Source organism: Labrus bergylta, chromosome 1, assembly GCF_963930695.1.
Source record: "Labrus bergylta chromosome 1, fLabBer1.1, whole genome shotgun sequence".
In the NCBI taxonomy this organism is placed as follows: Eukaryota; Metazoa; Chordata; class Actinopteri; order Labriformes; family Labridae; genus Labrus; species Labrus bergylta.
This window is the reverse complement of record NC_089195.1, coordinates 6998593-7022184: the sequence shown is the minus strand read 5'-3', so window position 1 is coordinate 7022184 and position 23592 is coordinate 6998593. Positions and strand designations below refer to the sequence as shown.

Sequence of the window (23592 nt, the reverse complement as noted above, 5' to 3'; positions counted from 1 at the left end):
TGAAGCTATTATTGTGGTCAAATGTGCTTTTTTTCCAAACATATTCCCCAGATCACAATGATACGCGCTTGATTTATCATGCACGACCCCCAAAAGGCCTCTGGTGGGGGACTGTATTTGGCTGCCGTCTGACATTAATCAGGCGCTCCCCCATGCTGTAAATCCTCTGGGTCTGTTTTTTTTATGTTGAGCAGGAAAACCACAGCTCAGTGAGCAGTGGAGGCAGAGGGAGAAGACGAAGATTACGTTGGCAGATCAGAGTATGCCCCCTCTGGAGGCAGAAGTACTGTAATCCTATTGGTTGAGATGAAATTCAAACGTTGGTGCTAAATCATTTTCCCTGGATACTGTACGTGATGTTACTGTAGCAGACTTTTAAAAAGGGGGTAGTTATACGCATATCATGTAGGTGCAGGGCAGTGTAAAAACAGCAGACTGAGGATAGAAGATAGAGATTAGAGCACTCACATTCGGCGGAGCTTCTTGTAAGAGGTGAAGGCGCCAGGGGGAACTGACTTGATGCCATTCTGCTCCAATCGTCTGAAGAGAGAGAGAGGGACAGAGACAGAGACAAGGAGACAGCGACGCAGAAAGAGACAGACATTAATAATTTGCCTCCAGAAGCTAAGAGTACATCAGCGCAGCTGCCAGCTGGATGTTACCTCCGTCAACAGGACCGTCTGAAGCTTCCACTTAAACTACTCAAAGATGTCTCCACACACAACATTTATTAAAGTTCTGGCCATTTATGCAAGTTCATTCTCAATCCAACCCGAAACTCAAGTATCTTAAATCTCACAGGGAAAAAAACATACGCAAGAAAACGTTAATTTAGAAAATGTGGTTGGTACTTCCTGACTTAGAAAAACATGAAAAACAGAGGGTATGCACGTGATGCTCAGTGGGCAGAAAGCGACCATACCGGTGTCAGGTATCAATAAGAAGGGAGCAGTAAACTGTCAGCTTTAACTCAGCTGAAAAGTGCAGTCTCTTCAGTTATAAGTCCTTGATGTTCTCTGTGGGCAGTATCCTGTACAGCCTCAGCTGATGTCAAATATTTAAAGACACTTTTGTATTTGTAACGTGATGTTAATAAAGCCACAGGACGGAGCCGTGCAGTTACAGTAGCACATACAGTCTGTGCATACATCGCATCAGGAAGGCTCACAATGGTTTACATCGCGGCTGCAGACATTAAGCTCATTTGAGTTTTTATCTCGATGCTGCCCGAGGGGACGAGCTCAAAATTATTGGTGGATCAAGCATCAAGATATTTGTGCATGTTACAGTATGTATCACTTAGTTATCACATTTGTTATACTTACCTGATAAAAAAGATATCCTGTCTCTGTACCAAACATGAGCTACACTCTGAAGTGAAGCAGTGTGTGTATTAAGGAAAGTGTTCAACATTTAATATAAGGGAATTATGCCTCAAGCAGCAAAATAAGATGAAGCATTGTTTTTACGAGTGAGTGTGCATTTCTTGATACTGCAGAGATTAAGAGAGGTGCACATGACGAAACTCGATGTTGATTTTAAATAAATATTTCTTGCAGCCCTAGTTGAGTTTTGAACTCGACATGTACAACTTCTTACTTCTAAGATACTTACATCTCGGTCATGGCTTCAGGCAGGTGGGCGGGGATGGCAGTTAGGCCCCTCCCTCGACAGTCTACTATGTTGTTGCTGCAGGAACACATAGGAGGACAGGAGCCAGACGCCAGGCTGCACGGCTGAACAAAGGCGCTGTCACCATGACCTTTAAAAACAAAATAAAAAAACACAACAGAAAATGTTCAAATATCACTCCATCATCCACATGTGTACCTGAGCTTGTTGTGTCACTGTGCTGTTCACTACCTGAGCAGGCAAAGTCGCTCTTTCTCAGCTCGGCAAGGTTGAGGCCCCTCAGCGTGGGGGGAGAGCTACACTGAGTATAGAGGCCTAACGCTGCCCGCTGGCGTAACCATGGAGACAGCCAGGCCAGGTGACAGTCACAGCGCAGAGAGTTAGAGTGGAGGCGACTGGAGGGGGAGGAGAAAGATAACAAGTAGAAAACAGAGGTGTAGAGGGAAGAATGGAAGAGGATGGTGAAGAAGAAAAAAAGAAAAGAGGAGAAGAAGTAAGAAAGCAAAGAAACAAATGACAAAGGAAGAAGGAAGAAGGCAAAGTGAAGAAAGAGGAGCAAAAAGGGAGGAGTGTAATAAAAAGAGAAATGTGACGGACAGAGGTCGGAGGTGGGAAAAGTGAAGGAGGGAAGGAGAATAAAGTGAAAACAGAGTTGAAGGAGGGGAGAGTTGAACGAAAGAAGAGAAGAAAGTGAAAGAGCAAGGGAAGGTTATGAAGGAGGGTGGTAAAGGGGACAAAAAAAGGTAAGGAGAGTATGAGGGGGAAAATGAACAGTTGGAAGGAATCAACAAAGTGAGTGAAAGGGAACGAAGGAAGTTGAGCAGGAAAAGGGAATTTTACCAAAAATAAGATGAAAGGCAAAATAAAAGAATAAAAGAATAAAGGGAGTGACACAATAAAAAGGGGAGGAAGACAAAAGTGATTAAAAATATGATTTAAGTATCTGGCTGTGCCATTGTTTTGATCTGTTTGAGGTTCTGTTTGTATATTGAAGTAGTATAATGAAGTGCAGGACTCACAAGGTGCGCAGCTTTGGCATGTGGTTGAAACTGGAGACTGGAATACTGCTGATGTTGTTATTGTTTAGTGTGCTAGAAGAGCAAAGAGGGAAAAAAATAAAGAAAAGTGGAAAGGAGAGAGAGTGAGGGATTAAATGTGTACAATAAGAGGGAGTGAGAAGAGTAGAAGGAGGCACAGAGAAGTTATAATAACAAAGGGTGAAGAGTGAAGAGAAAAGGGTAAAGAAAGAAGGAAAGAAAGAAAAAAAGGAGAGAAAAGAGAGAGAGAGATACAGGAATTAGAATAAAACCATGAAATTAGAATTCTGTTGTTACACAAAAAAAACAAGATTCAAAGTCTTAAAGCAAGAGATATTGCAATATATTCATAGACCAAGAGAATACAAACAACCTATCTGAAATATGTCTGGATGAAATGGATCTTTCAGAATACTCACAGTACTTCCAGAGATCGCAGAGCTCTAAAGGCCCCCTCCTCTATACAGCTGATGTGGTTTTTATCCAGCTGTCTGTTGATGAAAACAATACAACACCAATGATTTATAATCAATGTTTTCAGTCATTCAAATCAGCTAGATTCAGCATTTTATACAAATTCTTTTCACACAGCTTTAGTTAAAGCTCCTGTAAAAAACTGTAATTTAATTGTTATTTTCTAAAAAGGTGAGTAATGATTTGAATGTGGATGGTTCAGTGCAGTCTTGAATATGTTTGGGGAGTGAGTTCCAGAGGGAGGGGGCAGCGATGGAAAAGGCTCTGTCCCTCCAGGTCTGGTGCTTGGTTCAGCGCGATTTAGCACTCCTGTGGACAGAGCTGGATTATAATAAATCTCTTTGCTGATCCTGTCCTGTAAATGAGAAGTATCTTCTTAATGGTAGCTGATCTTGCCCAAGGACACATCAGACATGTGGCTGCAGGAGCTGGGGATCAAACCCTCGGTCTTCCGATTAAGAGACGACAACAACTATATAATCAAAGTAATCAAAGAAGTTTAGATGATGATACTTAAAATAACAATAAAACAACTTCTGAAGGGGAGCGTGTGTGTGTGTGTGTGTGTGTGTGTGTGTGTGTGTGTGTGTGTGTGTGTGTGTGTGTGTGTGTGTATGTATACTTCACACACAGGTTTTTGAGATCCACGGCTCCTCTAAAGGCTCTCCTTGGGACCGCTTGGATGAAATTTTCACTCAAATCCCTGGAAAACAAGAAAACAGAGAGGGACCTGATGATGTAGAGAAAAATAAATTCAGTGTAGACAGTAGAAGTTGTGAACTGGAACCAAAACAACACTATGCACTCTAACCACGTGAAGAAGAGTGATCCTCATGAGTGTCTAATTTTCATGTTAAGATTATTCTTTAATGTTAGATTGTTCTGGCCATCATCCAAATATCTATAGTACTGGAAACACTGGGTCATCCTGCAGCCTTTACCCAGGCTGATGCGCACTATTAATAATCCTGTTCATACCAATGTAAATACCATTTTCCCTTTATCTAAATGCAATTCCTTCCTCAAGCCTGCAGGGATCTGGGGCAACCAGATTTCTAAGATAAGAGAGGGTAACGTGAGCAATAACAGGCAAAAATGAAGGAAGAGTAAAGAGACGGATTCCTACAAAAAAAAACAACAGGAGAGGGGTTTTTGAATAAAGAGACAACAAAAACCAAACGGACAGAGGAGAATCTAAGAGGATAAGTTATGTTTGTGTTTCTGTCTGTCTGTGTGTGTTTGTCTCAGATTGGCCACAGAGGAGGATGTACATCATCACTGGCTGCCCTGGAGGACCTCAGACACACTCCATTAAAGTCAGGGTCAAACCAGAGAGGCTGACAGAGGAGGAAACACCCACTTACTGTCTCAGACCTCCACTGCTGATAAAATAGAGGCTGCTGTTTCAAAACCAGCCTCATAATGATAATATTCACACAGCAGAATATTGGACCGAGCCTGAACCTTCTGTGTTTTCTGCAGAAAAAGAAAGGGTTGTAAAGTAGGATTTGTCTGTTGCCAATGCAAAAGCAAACACACTTGGGAGGTTACACCTTCAGAGGGGATCATTGTACATGTATGATGCAATACTTTTGTAACTTTTTTATCAGTTGTTGTTGTTGTGCAAATAACGTCCTACTTGAATTAGCATTGTGAATGCAGTAATTCTAACATAAGGAACTATCTATTTTACTTAATGATGAGTAATAGCCAATATCCTAGTGGTCATGACGCCCACCCCATGTACGGAGACTATAGTCCTCATCGCAACAGCTGTAGGTTTGAATCCCACCTCAGCCTTTTGCTGCATGTCATCCCCTACTCTCTTCTCCCAACACTTCCTGTCCCTCCTCAGCTGTCCTATCTTATAAAGGCAAAAATAGCCAAAAATTCTGCTATGTTAGTTTCTCAGCATCTCAACAGTCTGAAACGCAGAAGTTGTGTTAATGGTCAAAAGTCAGTGGCCTGTGAGCTGAATGGACTGAGTCCAAATAATGAGCAAATCAAGGGGCCATGCCACAATTCAGTAAGCCCAATAAGAAATATGGACTGGGGTTGGAAAACAGAAAGTTATCAAATAGTCAACATATGTGGCTAATTCCTTGGATAGTGAATAAGCTTGTTTCTCAACATGTTTCCTACAGAATGAGGTTCTATTGTAATGGCTGATTTGATCTGTTATAGTAGACTAAAGAAGCAAAGAGAGGTCAAATGTAGTGTTGTGATGCCAACACTAATGTCACCATAATAACTGATCTTCATGTCACTATCTGCAACAATCTCTGCAGACAAAGCCAATCAACACGCCTTGCTACGTATATGTGTATTTTGACTGTAAAATGTTACTTTAAACTAATGGGGATTCCTTGGCTTTTGAAGCCAGCCTCACCCTAATATTCAAGAAACTGCAGTTTTTTGCACTTGCACATTGGCTTCACTTTTCATCATCCAAGGTTACCACTTGTCTATCCTAATGGATTCCATCATGTTGGCTGCGTTCCCTTCTTATATGTACTATAAGAGTCCTGCTCATACTGATGACCCTGCCATGTACAGGTGTGAGAGGTAAAGATTAAGATTGTGATCTTTGTACGACAACATGTTGAGGTTTAGGACCATACAAGGACTAGTGTTGGTAATAAAACACCATCATTGAGTTCTAAAACATTTCTCATTTTGAGGAAATTGAGAAAAAAAAAGTGTCTGTCAATTTTTGATCGACCCAATATTTTCATTTTCTATATATAGTGAGTCTTAAACTCTTCTAAGGTGTCAAACGACGTCTGTAGTCAGTGTAAACAATCCGTCTCCGATCAGTCGCTACACTTTGTCTGTTACAGCTCTGCTGCTGTCAACATTTCAGTGGTACACCAGCGATCTCTTCTGTGTGGCCAAACCAGAGGAAGTCTTACGGTGAGGTCAGTGGTAAGAAGAAGCAAGACAGCTTGAAATAAAATACATCAGCAGGAGAAAAAAAAGACAGCAAACTAACTTGAACTTAGCCTGACACTGTCTGAGGTCTGTGATGAAACCAGAGGTATCAAGGAGACGTTGAAGCATAAAGCTCTGTGGTGACTATGACATGAAACAAGCACAGGAGGTGATGAGGGATATAGAATGTGAGAACAGGAGGAAAAGACAGACACGTTCATAGAACACAGAAAAAAGAAAATTAGGAGGAAAATAGGTGAAATAGACCAACAGCAAGAGGAGTTAGAGAAACAAAAAAGAAATGAGCAATCAACAATATATGAGATGAGTTGGAGCAGAAAAAGAGACAGAGAAGGGACTTCAGGCCTAATAGAAGGAGACAGATGAGGGAAGAGAAGTCCAGTTGCACATCCAGTTTTTTCTGCTTCGCTTCAGAACGAGTTCAGCGCCAGTGAACCAAATTAACCGATTACCTTTCAATGTGTGTCCCTCTCTGTTCATGTCCAGTAAGCTTGATATCCACTCATGAATATGAGCAGCAGAAAAACAATGTTATTAAAGGATTTTAGGTTCTGCGTCTAATAATTATTCATTTATTTGCAAGACGGAGGAGGATAAATAGAACAGAGCTCGGCAAACAGACCACTGCCAACACAGCAGTGTGTGGTTTTGAAGTATTGGCCCGGCTCTTTTCAGGAAACACGGAGTGAAAGTTTCAGCGATTTAACAGAACAATAACAAAGCATAAAAAAAGATGTGATTTCAAGTGTGATGTATGAAACATCTTATGCATGTTTTGAAGTCTCAGAAAGAACATTTGTATGCTGGAAACTTTTGTGAACATCGGGACATCGATCCATCCATTATCTATACAGCTATTTCCAGTTCGGGGTAGTGGGGGGGACTGGAGCTGATCCCAGCTGCCATTGGGCGAGAGGCGCGGTACATCCTCGACTGTTTGCCAGTCAATCACAGAGCTGACATGTAGAGACAGACAAACAGCCACACTCAGCTGATGGCAGCTAGCATTTCTTGTTTGTTACCGAGTTGGTGGTGTGACACTGAACTGAAATTGAAGAACAAACTCAGAATGTGTCTATTGTTTGTTTTGAAGAGCCAATGTTATCTTATTCAAGTTTTTAGTCTTAATCTAATCATAGACAGACAGACAAAAACAGATTGATTCACATCAACCCCTTGTTAGACCAAAAAAAAACATTTAAGGTGATTTTTTCACTAGCCAAGACGCACACAAAAACACATAAAAACTATGAATGATAAACTGTGCATGTTTTTTCATAAAGTATTATTAAAACTGTTGTATCAGGCTACAACAAATGTAGTTATACATGTTATTACTTTTATGTTTATTTATACATTCAAATACTTTCCAGTCTACACACACAACCGCACACAACCGCACACACACGAACACACGCACGCACGCACGCACACGCACACACACACACACACACACACACACACACACACACACACACACACACAGTATATTAAAGATGCTTTCCCATCAGGTTGTCAAGATATCTGTTGCTGGGACACCAGCAGGCTGGATATGATGTTTACTGGAGGGAAACACAGACTGGTCACAGCTGGACGTGTGTGTACGGTGTGTGTGTGTGAGAGAGAGAGAGAAGGAGAGAATGTGTGTGTGGACAGTAGGTAGTCTCATAACCTTTGCTCTCTATCTCTCTCTCTCTCCTCCTTTCATTTACTGATCTGTTCTGTTGTCAGTTGGGCCCTTCCTCCCTCCTCTTCATCCTCTCATTGTTCCACCGTCTCTCCTGTCGATGCAATATCCTCCTCTTCCCTCTATCCCTCGCTCCCTGCTCACAATGGAGGGTGAGAAAGGTAAACTTTCCCACTTGGTCCCTGCCCCTCGTCTACTGATCACCTCTCTGTGTATCCATCACTCCCAGTAAGAGGTCAAACACGGGTTAGATTCAGTCAAGGAATGTGACTTCTACTTTTAACCAATGATCCAGTCGGTGAACTTTCCGGTGCTCACCATTTCATTTAGTTTTTTTTATTATCTGTTTTAGAAATTGATGTTATCTGTTCATCAGAAAGAAGTCCAACAGCGACAGAGAGGAATAACCGATCAAATCCTGATTTACTGTAAGCATTACTTGTTAAACAAAATATTTACATGTATTAAAAGGTATTCAAACAAGAGTAATAAATGGTTTGAAAACGTCTGCAATCTTTCAAAAAAAAAGGAACTAACCATGCTTTCATGTAGTGTCAGAAAAAAAGAAAAGAAATGTTCCTGATTATGAAAATTCTAGTTCAAATCCCCTAACGTCGGAAAAGGAACCGAATAAAAGTGATGACGCTTTTTTAGACTGCTTGCTGATTTGATTTGATATCCACAGTCCTATCTCTAAATAAAGGCATTAAAAGACCAAAAACGAAAGAAAAAAACAAAAAATGAAGAAACAATGTAGCAGGTGAATGCAGTGTTTCTAAGTCCTGTTAGATGGGACTCTTTACTGCTTATACAGATAAGAAACTATTTGTTGCTCTACCTGTCTGGAATAAAACAGAGAGAAGATAGAACCTCCAGGGATTTTCAAAACCTATGATCATAAAAAATATGAAAAAGTAGCTAGTCCTATGTTCTATTGCGCATGTGGTTATAGTTTAGCTTATGGCCATACTCCATTAACATGCCCAATCTCGTACGAGTCTGATGGTTTATAGATTTACGTTTTGAGCATCACTCAGCGCACAAAGAGGACAAAGAACACTGATGTCACAAAGCTGTTTGCTTTTAGTGCAACTTAACTTTGTTTTCAACCCTCGCATCTTCCTGACCAGCTGTCAACCAATCTGTTTCTAATGAAAAACTAGGAAAAATAAATAAAACATGAAGCCAGTGAAGCTTCTGTGATGCTATTGTCACATTTTTAAAGGTTGTGTATAATTAACCAGCAACACTAAGGAACATATTGTGTGTCTGAGTGACCATTTTCTCCTGCACACGCCTCACTGAATCACCCTTAAAAATCAAAACTCAGAGTTTCATGTCTGACCCCCATCAAGGCAGGTCAGCAGACAGATTCTGAGCAACAACACGGTTAATATTTCATTGTAATAGTCTGGCCCCCTCCTCAATCTGACACACACAAACACACACAAGACAAATGACTTAAATAAGTTATCACCTTCACAACGAATCAGTCAGAGGAGGAAAGACGATGAGAAGAATGAAAGGGAAAGGAGAGACGTTGTGAAATAAAAGTCAAAGACCCAAAAGACTGAAAAGAGAAACTAAAGTTAAAACCAGATGTGAAGAACAAAACCAAGTCAATAATTGGACTGGTGCAGCAGCAGAAAGCAGACAACAGTGGTCAACCAGGAAACCACTGGAAGAGAGGATGACCCTGAAAAGACACACACACACACACACACACACACACACACACACACACACACACACACACAATCACAACCAATGCAAGTACACACAAACACACACATGCATGCACACACTTGCGTGGAAATAATGACACATTAATCAGGAATACAAAATGTGTGTGAACTAGAGAGGAATTCATTAGACTCACCTCAAAACCATTTCAAACATGTCCGCTGTGCTTTTCAACCTTTCTCTTTGATCTATCATTAAAGTCAATTTAAAACTAAGTTTAAAAAAAACAAAAAAAAAACACACACAGTTTGACGTTAAAAAAAAAAAAGGGAAAAGAGAAGAATGGGGTGAGAGAAAATCATCTTTTACTTTTTACAGTCGTTCATTTTCTCTCATTTCCCTTTCGTTTGAGTTGACCACAGAGCTTCAGGCTGGGAGTTCACACACAGAACACTGCATGAAAAAAACACTAAAACATTCTCACACACTCGGCACCAACACGCAAACAAACTGCACACATGCTAGAAATATTAGCCTCACACACAACTTGCAGAGGCTGGCCCCTGTAACTCAACACAACCCAAGCAGTTAGGCAACAACAAACACACATACACGCTCACACAAACTTAAAAAGAACTTGACAAACTTTTATGTTGCTATTGAGAATAACAACAGCACTTGGTAAATGTATGCGAGTTAAACTTATGGGAATGGTTGGGTCGACAAACACAAGATTTTAACCCAGGTGTTCAAGATCCTGTGGGTCCTAAACCAATCAGCCATTTCTACTTCCTGTTGCTCTGTCATTTGTTTAACCCAATCATGTATCACAAACCCATTGTTCTTTGCTATATCTTACCTTCCATACCTTGCTTCTTAACTTCCAAACTTTTTTATTTATTTTATCTTCTTTTATCCAATCACAGTGAAGCTGAGCGCTTTATTGAACAATCCTCAAAGGATTGGGAAGAGAACAACAGGTTGGATAAATGGACTGAACTCTCAAAGTGTGTTTAAAGAACATTTCACTTTCACCTTTTAGCCCACACATTCATACACTAATTATGTTCCATGCAAGACCACTGATACGCTTATTATTCACAAACATTCATACACAGTGACTCTGCCTTCAGGAGTATTCTAGTGTTGAGAACTGCCACCTTTACACTCTCCATCTGAGAAACAGCCAAGATGTTAGAGTTGAATGTGATTGACTGTATCTCACTAATACATGTCTCTACTTGAACAGTCATGTATGTTTTTTTTACCCATCATGCTCTCACTGAGTCCTCTTTACTTTGGATAGACATGACAGGAAAAATCCCTGCTCCTGACAGAACCTCCTACTAACACGCTCGGTATGCAGACACAGAATAACAGCAGAGGAGGCTTTTGTAGAGAGAGTGACGGTCCGTTCTATTTCAACAGATCCTGTTTTGCAGACTGAAGCTGTTACCACAAACAGCAGGAAGCATCCCAGGGTCCCGGCTATGACCAAAAACTCAAATTCTGGGAAAAGACAGAGCTCCTGTGTTTTCTGTGATGACTCATTTGAGCACTGTTGTTAACATAAATATTGGAATGTATCCATCTGCAAATGGACTGAACACATGCTGACCTATCTTCTGGACAATTTCCATCTGAATTCCTGTTGAGTGTGTTTAGTATGTCAAGTTTGAGCGTAGAAATACTTCGGAAACTTACTGTTGCCTTACTGTTGTGTTGACTTGTCCAAATGCAACATATTTGTAAATCCAACCTTTCTTAAAGCTAAGATTAACTTCAGAGTTAAATCTTGTGTTTACTGAGGCTTGTGAGGCTAAGAAAGATGAATTTGGCTTTGGCATAAGTTGATGGCAAATTTAGATGTTTTTGTTTACTCCCAGGGGGAGTACAGAGTGCTGGTGGATAACTTTGTGGAGTGGACAGGAAGAAATCACCTGATTCTGAACTTGGACAAGACAAGGGAGATGGTGATCGACTTCAGAGGGGAGAAAACAGCGCTACCACTACCACTGTGCATCCTGGGAGAGGATGTGTCTGTGGCGGAGAAGTACAAGTACCTGGGTGTCAACATAGACAACAGACTGAACTGGAAGGCCAACACTCAGGCTGTGTACAAGAAGGGGATGAGCAGATGCAAGATGTTGGAGATCTTCTATCAGTCTGTTGTGGCCAGTGCACTGTTCTCTGCTGTGGTCTGCTGGGGGAGCAGCATTGGAGCTGGTGACACTAAGAGACTGGACAAACTCATCAAGAAGGCCTGCTCTGTGACAGGCTGCAAGCTGGACTCTTTGGTAGCGGTGACAGAGAGGAGGACTCTTAACAAACTGTTATCCATTATGGATAATCCTGATCACCCTCTGCACACCCTACTGGACAAACAGTGGAGCAGCTTCTCCAACAGACTGATACAACTCCGCTGTCACAAGGACAGATACAAGAAATCTTTCCTACCAAAGGCCATAACTCTGTACAACAGCTCCCTTCATGCGAGCAGAGAACTGTCATCATCATGATAATATCTGTCTCTCCATAATGTAATCTGTTCTGCTCATGCTACTTGTAAAATTGACACACTATCCTTACATTTAAGTTAACGACATGTCTGACTGCTCACCATTATAGTGAATAGTTTCAACTGATAACGTATCTACACTCCTGCACTTTAACATATATATATTTGATTGCATAGCCACGGATTTGCACAGCTCTGGATAACCCCCTATATTGTTATTGCACATTTACCACTGTCATCACTGTTTATTCAAACTTACATCTCTTACCTCCAGCAAGTATTTTTACATTCAGTTGACAAGCCTGAATAAATGTTGTATTTTCTTTTTCTTTTCTTTTTTTAAACCAGTAGGAATGTTAAGTTAAATCCTTGATGTATAAATCTCTTCCTATTCTTATTTTTTATATTCTAAGTGCTTATTTATGTATCTATTCTTGTATTTTTTTATTTGCTTTGATAACCTGCTGCTGTAACACCACAACTTCCCAATTTGGGATCAATAAAGTAATTCTATTCTAGCCCCATGCATTTAAAAGCATACTGTATTAACCACGAGATATATGTCTCATTCATTTCAAGGCAGCAATAATAATATGATCTTGTAAAATATGTTCTGGATACACAATACACTTTGTTTAACACAGTCCAATGGCTAGTAGTGTTGTTAAGAGATCTTATGGATTTCCATCTTGGGTTTCCATTATTTTTTAATTGTTCGAAATAAAGAAGAAATAATAATAATCTCTACAGCTTTGTGGAGCTTTTCAGCATCTTTCAGCTCTTTATTTGTTGGTGGCACATTTAATATGAGCTCTTACATAAAAAAAATCACAGCTGCACCCGGCAGATTTTAGATTTGATTCAAAAACGTTATTAATCTCCGGCGGGGAAACTTGTTGGCCACTTGGTTAATTGACACAAAACAAACAATATCGACAATTGAAACCATTTGAGACATAATGTAGAGCTGTGACTCAGAGCCATAGCTAAAAATGTTCATTAAAATATCAGACTGCTGGTGGAACAAAGGACCTTCTCAGGCATTCAGTAGAACACTGAGGCATGACTGGTCACTCACTGAAGGAGCTTTAATGAACTCACTGAAGGAAAAACATCTTTTGCAAAGGATAAACAGACTCTGATTAAACCACTCTACACCTGCCCAGCATCTAATGGAGTGAACATAAACTTCTTGTAGGGCTCAACTACAAGTCAAAAAATCTCATATGATGGCTGGCCTAGCTATAAGAATAATATGCTTTATATTTATTTGAAAAGGTTTTAATATCACTTTACCATTGAAGTACTAGTGGGCAACCATCGAAACTAAACCAGTGCCTGAGCATTGAACATCAAAATGATTGGAGCTGCATGAATGCAAAACTACGTTACACACTGGCAAACGGAAATTTAATGAATGCATGTCCAAAACACCAACAGTTATTTTGCCTCAATGTCTTTCATAATGCGCACACACATCCATGATAAATTGTCTCACCCAAAAACCCGTCCTACTTTGCTCTACTGATACAAATCAGTGGAATGATCACGTTTACAAATGCAAGCAGACCAACAGACACGCAGAAAAAGACAATTATAGCGCACAAATGCAAATACCGGCAAATAATCACACACACAGACGTATCGCCTCAGTGTGCGCTTCCTCCCTCTCGGTAAATTAGTCGGCTAAACAGCGGGGTCACACTCTGACTTCACCACCTCTGTTAGCCTCACACCGTTAATTAGCCATGCTCAAATGCCAATCAAGTGCACTAATGAGGACAGCTCTGCTTTTCTGCCTAATGAGAGAAACTCTCAGAGTGACTGATCGGAAAGTTACGCTAACTGCAGAACAAACACGTAAAGACAGAGAATAAATCATACACACACTTTTATACAATCATTTTGTGTATTCGTTATTTCTCATAATCTTTTTTTGACATTTACTTTGAATGTATTCTCACAGACTTTTGGCCTGACAAACATGTTGAATGTATTGTCTTACAAATTAAAAAATGTGCCACATTTACATATTTTAAAACCTGCCCTTTACACACATTCTTGCAAGATTTCGGTCTTCTATTTTCCTTCCCTTTTGTTGCATACTATATTTGGGGTATGACATCCCTTTCGTGCTGGTGCATTTTTATGAGATACGATGAAGACTCCACTCTGCTCATAGCAACAGCTCCATAGCACTACTAGTGGCAGAAAAGCACCTTTAACCAGGAAGGCTTGTGTTAAGATTTGTGAAGACTTTACTCACCATGGAAACATGTTTTATAAGGGAATCTTGCTTTAAAGTGGTGTTTACTTTTTAAGATGATTTCCAACTTTACAACACCCACATATTTGTGGACTACTAGAACCCAAAGGTTTGGAATTCAGGTCAATGCCATTTTGCTTTAAGGGACACAGAAGTGACCATGTGTGGATCAGAGGTTGGTTGAGTTTGAGAGCGCCATGGGGGAAGAAAACACTGAGCACGGCTAACCCTTGTGCTAGCCTGGTAATCAAAGTGCCACCAAAAGCATGTTAACTGAAATATCAACTTGAATGCCAAATTAGCGATTGAAAAAACTGGCTTTGTATTGTATGTCATTATTAAAGAATTTGGAGAATGGAAGCAATGCACTTCTGTATTTTCAACCTGCATGTACTTTTTATACATCGGTCTCTGGTTATCCCCTTCTGAAGCCCAGAGTTTACATGAATTAGCACTTCTCTGCTGAAGTGTCTGAAGGTGTAAATTCCATCCCATCCTTCCTGCTGGAGCTCTGTTTCCACTGGCTAACCACACAGTTCACCTCCAGGTCAAGGTGAGCATAAAATGAGTGAGTGAGAGACACATCAAGCTACACTCCCATAATTCTTGGGTTCCCCTGGGCTAAAGGGAGGTGCTGGGAGGGGGCATGGTTCAAGCGTGCACACACACACACATACACATTCAGGCTGCCTCTGGATATCACCAGGACACACAAAGGACTGTTACTGGGTGTGGAGCAAAGTCTTCTCACAACCACTCATAGCCAACAAAAGACTGGAGAGTGAGAGATGAGAGTGAAGGAATCAAGAGAAGTGGATGAGGCCGCAAGATGAGGGTATCAAGGAAAGAGAGGCAGAAAGAGGGCTAATGGGAGGAAGACAATCGAGCAAAGACTGAAGGAGAGAGCTGGGATGACTGTGAGTAACCTGACTGTAGAAGCTTCGCCATCACTGAGAACTTTTTTATGACAACGTTCAGAAATAAATTAAGATAACTAGTTAAGAATAAGATCATATTAAACACGAAATCCAGTGTCAACATTTCTGTAAGTCCAAGCCGTGATGTGACACATTAAAGGCATGGTTGTTCATTTCCAAATCTAGCATGATTTTGAAAGTACCATTCCCTTAGTACTCTGTCTACATCCACCCCCTCCCCTCTTTGCTCCTTCAAATGCCACGCCCCTCACTCACATGCAGGGTGCAGACCTCAGCTCATCATTTGCATTCTCTAGAAACTATGTCGTCCCATGTCTTATTCAGCAGCAAGTAAACACTAAACTTGATCGTAATACATAAAAAAAAAAACAACAACAAAAAACCCTGCGCTTTAAGTGAGGGCTAGTGCACCCAAGGGGTAAAGAACGAGCAAGAGAGAGGGAGGCCTGATATGTCCATCATATTGGTACCTCGTGGCAGACATTGGTCAAAGTTTTGATATGCTTCCAGCTGCTGCAGATGACGGATTTTCTTTGTTCATTTTTAAGAGCACATTTACTTTTAATTTCTGTCAGGACCTAAAAACAATTTTAACCAAAATCTTAAAAAGCGTATCTGGAGAAAATTACCAACTTTGCATTTAACCTTAAACACACATTGATATAATCTAAAAAAAGTTATGCACAACTTATTTGTAGTAATCCCACAATTGTCTGACAGGTACTTATCACTATTTTTCTCATTATGAAGCATTGTCAACCTTTGGCATCTCACTATACATATGGTAGTTTTTTTAGGGACTGTTTTAAGCTTTCTCAAAAAGGGCTTATTTGTATTCTTTCTAGCACCTGCTCAATAGTTTCTTTTTTTATATAGCACCTTTCATGAGCAGATGTCACAAAGTGCTTTACAAAGTAGATAAAAGAAACACAGGCAATGACACAAGCTAAAAAATAAAGAACAAACATCAACATACACATACACAACACCTGGGAAGCCAGTGGAGAGATATTGTAATGTCTATGGAAATGTATCACAAAGAGAAGGGTCTAGACCTAATCTGTCATGAGATAAATGTTTTGGGGATTTGGAGCTATATAAATAAAAAGGGACTGATTGATGAACCACTCACCATCAACCATGACATTGTTACTTAATCTGGCTTTTTGTACTTGACTTGCTTTTTTTATTTGATGGTCTGAGCGGTTGTTGTGAGCATCACTGCTGCAGGAAGTATTGAAATGGAGAATAAAGCCTCCTATATGACACACAACATGGAAAGTTAAAGAGCATTATTTAGTACTTTATAATACTGTAGTTCTAAATGAACAAACATTGCATTTTTGGAGCAAATGTAATACTGCAGGAGTCAAAAAGATTCCTGCAAAGCTGACAAGAACTTTGTGATGAAAGTGTTGAATGTGGCGGTTCAGATCGATTTGTTTTAATCAGAGGTATGCCAACTGGTTCAGAGGTGGATCAGGTAACACATGCATTAGCCCCAAACGGTTTATAAATAAACAGAAGTAACATGACTGCTTCTCTGGACTCAAATCTATTCAGACTGCATTTCATCAGCAGTCCACTCAGACTTGAGTTTATTTGGATTGAGGTTAGTGTTTCAATTTTCCATTTTTCTAAAGGGGAATTCCGGTATGTATTTCCTGCGTTTGTTTTATCCTATTTTCTCCACCGACTGCTCAACTCCGACTGACCAATCGTCCTTTAAACGACATCACCTGACTTCAGCTGTTCACTCCTGGAATAAAGGCCAAGCAGCTAGAGGTAACAGCACAAAAAACCCATGTTGTGCACAAGCAAACACATGTAGACAACACAAAATCACTCTCACTTAGTTCATCTTTATCTTATCTTGACTTGGAATGCTGTTTATCACCTGTCTGAGATAAACAGCAAAATAATGTTTTGTTTAATGAATAATATTGCAAAATCAGAACATCAAAACCCTGAATACCAAAGAGGAACAAAAGAACCCGTTCAAGGGAGGAGGAGTGAAAATGTGGAGAAAGCAATGGATACAAGAGGTGACTAATTTAAGGAAGGCAATTAAGCAAGGGAAGGAAATTCACACAAATCAAGAAGCAGATGAGTGTGTGCGTGTGTGTGTGTGTGTGTGCGTGTGTGTGTGTGTGTGTGTGTGTGTGTTTGTGTTTCCAAGGGATATCAGGCTTTAGAGAGTCCATCAACACAGCAGGAGGAAATGAATGACTCCTGCTGGAGGAAGTGCTAATGGCTTTGCACCGTGTGTGTTTGTGTGTGCCATTTTTATGGATGTGTGCAAGTGTGTGTTTGTGTGTGTGTGTGTGTGTGTATGTGCCGATTGATCGAACACGCCAAGTCCCATCTTGGCTTTCCCTGATGGGAGACATAGTGTGAAATTGCCAAAAAGGCAAAAAGCAAATAATCAGGACGGACACACATAGCCACAGTCCAACTGACACACACACACAAACACATTTTCTTTTCCTATTTACTGCTCATGAATGTGTCTATCCCACCTTCACACACGCACACGCACGCACGCACACACACACACACACCTTCCTTCTGTAATAAGCTATATTTTTCATGGCTGTTTTCCTCTTCACTCTCTCACCCTCTGTGCTCAGAGGAAAAGAGGAAAAGTGAGAGTGTCTGTGTCAAACATCATACACAAACACACTCACACAGGTGAAGAAAAAGCTCACCCTTGTCATTAATGCCATAAATCAGTCATGGAAAAAAAAGTTAATTAGATAGCTCTGCTGTGATTGCTTTGCTTTCTCTCGGTCCTGCAGTGTTTTTGTGTACGTGTATCCAGGCGTCTCCAGGCAGTAGTAGACACCTTCCCTATCCTTCACTACAAACACACAAAGACTTCAGAGCTGTGTGTGTGTGTGCGTGTGTGTGTGTGTGCGTGCGTGCGTGCGTGCGTGTGACATAATTAGCCGCATAGTAACCAACTGTGTCCAAGTCTCGGTTATTAAACAAAAAAAGAAGCTCTGTTTGTGTGTTTTTCTGTGTGTGCGCATCAAATTAAAGCTAGGATGGGCTCACTGCTCCTGTGGGAGTCTGTGAGTGATTTGTGTTGCGTCTGCTGTCCGAGGGGAGACTATTTGCGGTGTTTTCTAGGTGAGAAAAATGGGTCAATTTTTGATCCAAAGAGAAGCAGCCACACAGCCAATGAAGCTGCAGCAAATGTCTCTGTTGCTCTTCTGTTTATGTGGTTTATTGCTTAAAACTGAACAAATATCAGCGATTGTAAATATCCATTGACAAGTATTAGCTAAAATACAGTCAAAATGTATTATTCTACAGTGTTGGGGTATGAAAGGAAGGTACACAGTTGAGTGCTAAGTGGTATCCAGTTCTATTTCATCAGTGGATCAAAGGAAGATATTTTTTAACATTAGACATTATTCAACAAACATGACATTTTTGAGCTGCACAAAGACATCTTTGTGCTTAAGTTTGTCACACATATAAAATGGAGAAAAAAAAAATTACAGCTTTGGACCGCCAACATTTCATTTTTTAAATTGTATGCTGTAGTTTGCACAGAAAGAGTTAAAAAAAAATGTGAAAAATAAGGATACACCATGTCTGGAGAGTAACTAGGGCTGTGCATGGACAATACATACACTTCAGCAGACCAGACGTTGTGCACTGAAATATGGATCGACTTGAGCTGAAGGCAAAAGATCAGAAATCCTTCTCAACACCCGTCATATGATTTTATGTGTCAGCTATCAACAGCTCCTGACCCGGATTCAGGACCTGTGACACCCATACACACTATAACCATAGTTTGTCCAACATGCTGTTTTTGCACATGAAAAAAACACTTCATGTGGAACAGATGGAGTAGGGTTACAAAGACATGATTCAAATGTCAGCTTTAAAGTAGAAGACAGAACGTTACAGAGCTTTGGTAGACAGTACTCACAGTCGAGACAGGGCTTCATTCTTCTGAAACAGCAGCTCTGGAATCTGGCTGAGACGGTTTTTGTTGAGGCGCCTGGAAGGACAAAATTAAAAATGAAAATGTCATGTATGTCATTAAAGTGGAAATGTAAGCCTCATTCTCTCATGCAAAGTGTACATATGTGTGTGATTGTCTCTCACAGTCTCTCCAGCTCCTTCAGCTCATCAAACGTTCCTCTCTCAATGATACTGATCTGGTTTTCCATCAGATGACTGCAATAAAAAGGAAAGAAATACTGTCAATGTGCATGTGTTTGCAGTAAATAATACAAGCTACAGCGAACTTTCAACTGACTCTGCTCAATATTTATCAGTATTCATCATACATTATTTTTATTAAAAGAGCTGAACAACCACTAGCTAGCTATTTTAAGGTGCTCAGATTGTTCCAAGGTTAGCATTCATCTATGTACTAACAGAAGAATTATCCACATCCTCTCCAAAACAAATGTAACCAGGCCGTTCAAACAGTAATAACACTAAATTAAAAATCAGGGTTTCTCCATCAGCTTATTTTTTGTGATCATTTAAGATCCAGACATCTACTATAAAATAAGACATTAGCTGGAAAGTATTCTGACTCAGGCTGATATGACAGAAATGTATATACAGCGTGAAATCAAAACATACAGAACTTAAAGTTAAATGCCTTTAATTAAGAGTAAATCTGATTCAACTAAGAAATTCTGAGGTACAACCCTGACTATTTGTTTTACTTTAAAACACACGTTAGGCATAACTGCAATTAAAGCTGTGTCACTATTTATTCAGAGACTTATTTGTAAATGGTGTTCAAGCAATGCAAATGGAAATGTAGTAAATAGGTCCTCATAGCTTTATTTTCCCCATCAAAAAAAATAAAAAAGATTTTAAAAAATATCATTGATTTCATGAAAACATTATTTATGCCTTAACTGTTAATCTGGAAAATATCAGCACATACTAGCAATAAACAGCGATGTCATAAGTATATGAATCTAGTATCGGCAAGCAGGTGGCATCAATTTGTCATCAGGTGAATTAGGGAAAAAAACAGAACATTTAATTATTTTATGGAGACATTAGAAGTAAATTGGAGAATCTCTGACTGATGATTTATTAAAGTGAGTGTCTGCACAAACCACAACAAAAGACTGCATGTAATGTTTTTCATCCTGTCATTAATCAAATTGGAAAAACAAAGCCTCAGCACGCATTTTTTCCCGCAGTTACTGCTTCAGTCGGTACGTTTGATTAATACACTCTGCAGACTTCTGCATCATAAACCATTGGTGTAACACTCAATCCCCTCCTGACAGAAACGAGCCCTGGGCTCCCAGCAGGCTGCTAATCTGTTTTGAGTGTGCCTCTGGAGATGTCATTAGTCTCCTGGCATGTCATCCCATTCACACCTCATGTCCATCAGTGATACTCACACAGTCTAAGACCTCAGGTTAACACTGGAAACCTCCATCAGATCAGCCTCTCCCACAGGGCACTATGTTTTGGGGCTAAAAGGTCACGGATAAACCTCCTTCCTGTCGTAAATGTGAGTGACACAGACACCCAACAAGCACCTCTGGGTGGCTCATGTGTCGCTGCTAAGCTAAAGCATCCTTCTGTTCCCTTGGGTTTTTTTGATGGAACCACAGGAAAGATCCCCACATTCCTACCAGACTGAAACTAACAAAGAAATGTGGGAAAGAATCTCTGCATACATAACAAGCTGTTGTTCAGAAAACAAAGCCTTGCAGCTGTACGATGAGTTCAGGACTCTTTACAACCACAAATGCATCTGTTTGAACTCAAGAAAACAGAAAGGAAAACTAGTAACTCACAAATATATTGGACCAATTTACAGCTGTCCTAGAAGATATGTTTCTAAAATTAAATTAGCAAAATTGTACAAACTAAAGGCATATGTAACTAAAAAACCCAGTCTACTGGCCGTCATGGGAAAAGTTGAGCTTTTTCAAATACAAGGATTCATGCACAAGGGGGCATATTTTACTTTTTTACTTTTAAGTTGAGCTACATTAACAGCTAGATTAGGCCATTTTGTTGGACTACTGTACTTGTCCCAGTATACAAGCATGATTTATGGGCAGGTAGGTAGGTAGCGATATGCCACCTTCAGCTCGTTACTATTGGACCTTCCAGTTGACAGATTACGTCACATATACCAAACGATCCACAAACAGGTTAGCAAGTGGAAAACTGGTTGTATGTCTAACTGAGAAAACGTGGACGACTATTCTGTACATTTCGTACTTTCGCTCTGTGGACCGCGCACAGATAACCTTTTTGTGTCCTGTGTGAAACCAACAATCAATACAGTATTATTTATTAAAAAGTATTATTTTAGCTTTAGGTTAAATCTTTTTTTGGAAACCTAAAGAAGTAAATGTGGTGCCTAAACCTACCCAAAGTAAAGATATCTATAACAAAGCCATAACTAAATGTTGCAGATAGTTAGAGCTCTCCCGACTGACTCTCTGTAGTATAGATCATAAAGCCCGCCTCCTCCATGTTAACAGATGAGATAAGTCAGAATACATGCCAAAGAATTTTTTTTCAAACAATGGGTCTGTCATTATAATTGGTTTTTATGTTGATATACGCTTGACTGTTTATTTTCAGAGATGTTCAGTTTTAATAAGAACTTTGATGCTATAATTAGTGATATAATGCTATGACTGACAGCTGTCATTGTCAGAGCAGTTGTTTTGATGTACTGTATACCAACTTGAGGGATTTTTGAGATTTTGTCTGTATTTCTAATGTGTGTTTTAGTTAGCACCAGTAGTATGATGTCAATACTACAGCTGATCTCTACTGCACACACTCTGACTACAAATTTGTAAATTTGGTGCCAGCACAGAGGTATTTGGGCTTCACTGAACAACAGGCAGAGTTTGAGATGTGTCATCCGTCTTTCTATACAGTCAACGGTTTCCTGCATTACATGGCTACATGTTTCCTTCGTGCAAGTCTTTTGTTGTTCGACCAGTCTGTCTCCACTGACAGTGGACATTCAGGCTCTATATTTTACACTATCATCATTTCAAAATATGTGTTTGTGTACACTATACTTGTTTTTTTAATTACATTGCCATGTCATTTGTGCTGATCAACACAGAAAAAAGGGAGTTTGTGCCCATGCTATGCATTACTTTTGTAACTAAGTCACAAACTGCCTTGAGACCAGAATGTGCCGAAAAATTAAACGGGCTATGACTTACAGGACTCTGAGGTGTTTGAGACCAGAGAAGTCGGTCTTGCTGATCACTGTCAGATTGTTTCCATTCAGATCACTGTAAAACAAAAGAAGACAACAGCAGATTAAAAAACAGGAAACTAAATTGAGGACAGTGGGGAACATGAATGCATTCAAACATTGAGTACCTGAGAGATGTGCAAGACAACATGGACTAGAACATTATTTAAATACATACTTATGTGCGTGTTAAAAAAAACACATAAATAGTCTCAGGTTGCTCACATTAACACAAAACTTTGAAAGAATACAGACACAAAATAAACATGGGAATATCGTGACATTTCAGAAAAATTCTATTTGAAAAGCTATCACCCCAAAAAGTACAAAAGAAACACAAACGTAACAATAAAGGATGCTGCTGACAAACTTGCAAGCATCCTGCATGCGTTTTACTGCAGGAGGATGTCGATGAATCTATTAAATTACATTGTTTTTTAACCTCACAGAAGGAACAATCTTTCTAATCATAAAATACAAAACTTCAATACTCAGTAGAACTTGTACAGAGTTAAACTTCTAAAACACAAAATATATTTGTGGGATAATTATTCCACAATGTTGATCCTCAATGAAGAATTCTGACATAAATCCACTTTCAAGATGAAGCTGGCACTTTAGGTCCATAGTCTACAGCCCAAAAGCCTTGATTAGTGTTTGATGTGCAGAAGATGAAGCTCCACTGACATCTGCTAATATTTGAACCATCCAATAACCAATTTGACAACCAGGACTCTCTTTAAAGTGAAGTTATTTAATTTGATTTCTGTACAAAAAGTTGGATAATGCCAAGACAAGGACCTCTATGTATTTCGCCTGTAAAAAAGATCCTTCTACAATACACTACATTATTCTTGTTCTCTGAAGTTATATTCCCTGATTCCCCACTGTGAAAGTCTTTTCAGTGGGAGTTCACTTTGAGGACGACCTGTCTTTTTCTAACTTTGAATTCACTATCGTCAGTTTGAAGTTACAAGAAAAACCAAAGAAATTGTTTAGACATTTGGTCAGACAAACAGTATGACATTCCTGCTGAGATGAAACAGTTGCTGTTTGACGGGAGCCTCATGTTTGTCCTCAAGACATATTTCATTTTTTTTTTTAAATGCTCTCTTTAAGGGTTCACTATATTGTAATTTCCAGCAGTTTTTGCAGGTATCTTTGT

The 23592-nt window shown here is 39.7% G+C and overlaps 1 protein-coding gene across 1 annotated transcript in view; it reads right to left on the bottom strand.

Moving 5' to 3' along the window:
• slit1b (slit homolog 1b (Drosophila)) overlaps window positions 1-23592 on the bottom strand; it is a 74255-nt gene that overhangs the window by 38169 nt on the left and 12494 nt on the right. The window contains exons 2-10 of the mRNA XM_020639640.3: window positions 22393-22464; window positions 19313-19384; window positions 19134-19205; window positions 3775-3846; window positions 3089-3160; window positions 2652-2723; window positions 1864-2027; window positions 1615-1762; window positions 469-540 (exon numbers count right to left, since the gene is read on the bottom strand). Of these exons, the coding sequence (XP_020495296.2) occupies window positions 469-540; window positions 1615-1762; window positions 1864-2027; window positions 2652-2723; window positions 3089-3160; window positions 3775-3846; window positions 19134-19205; window positions 19313-19384; window positions 22393-22464 (816 nt within the window). The remainder of the gene's footprint in view (window positions 1-468; window positions 541-1614; window positions 1763-1863; window positions 2028-2651; window positions 2724-3088; window positions 3161-3774; window positions 3847-19133; window positions 19206-19312; window positions 19385-22392; window positions 22465-23592) is intronic.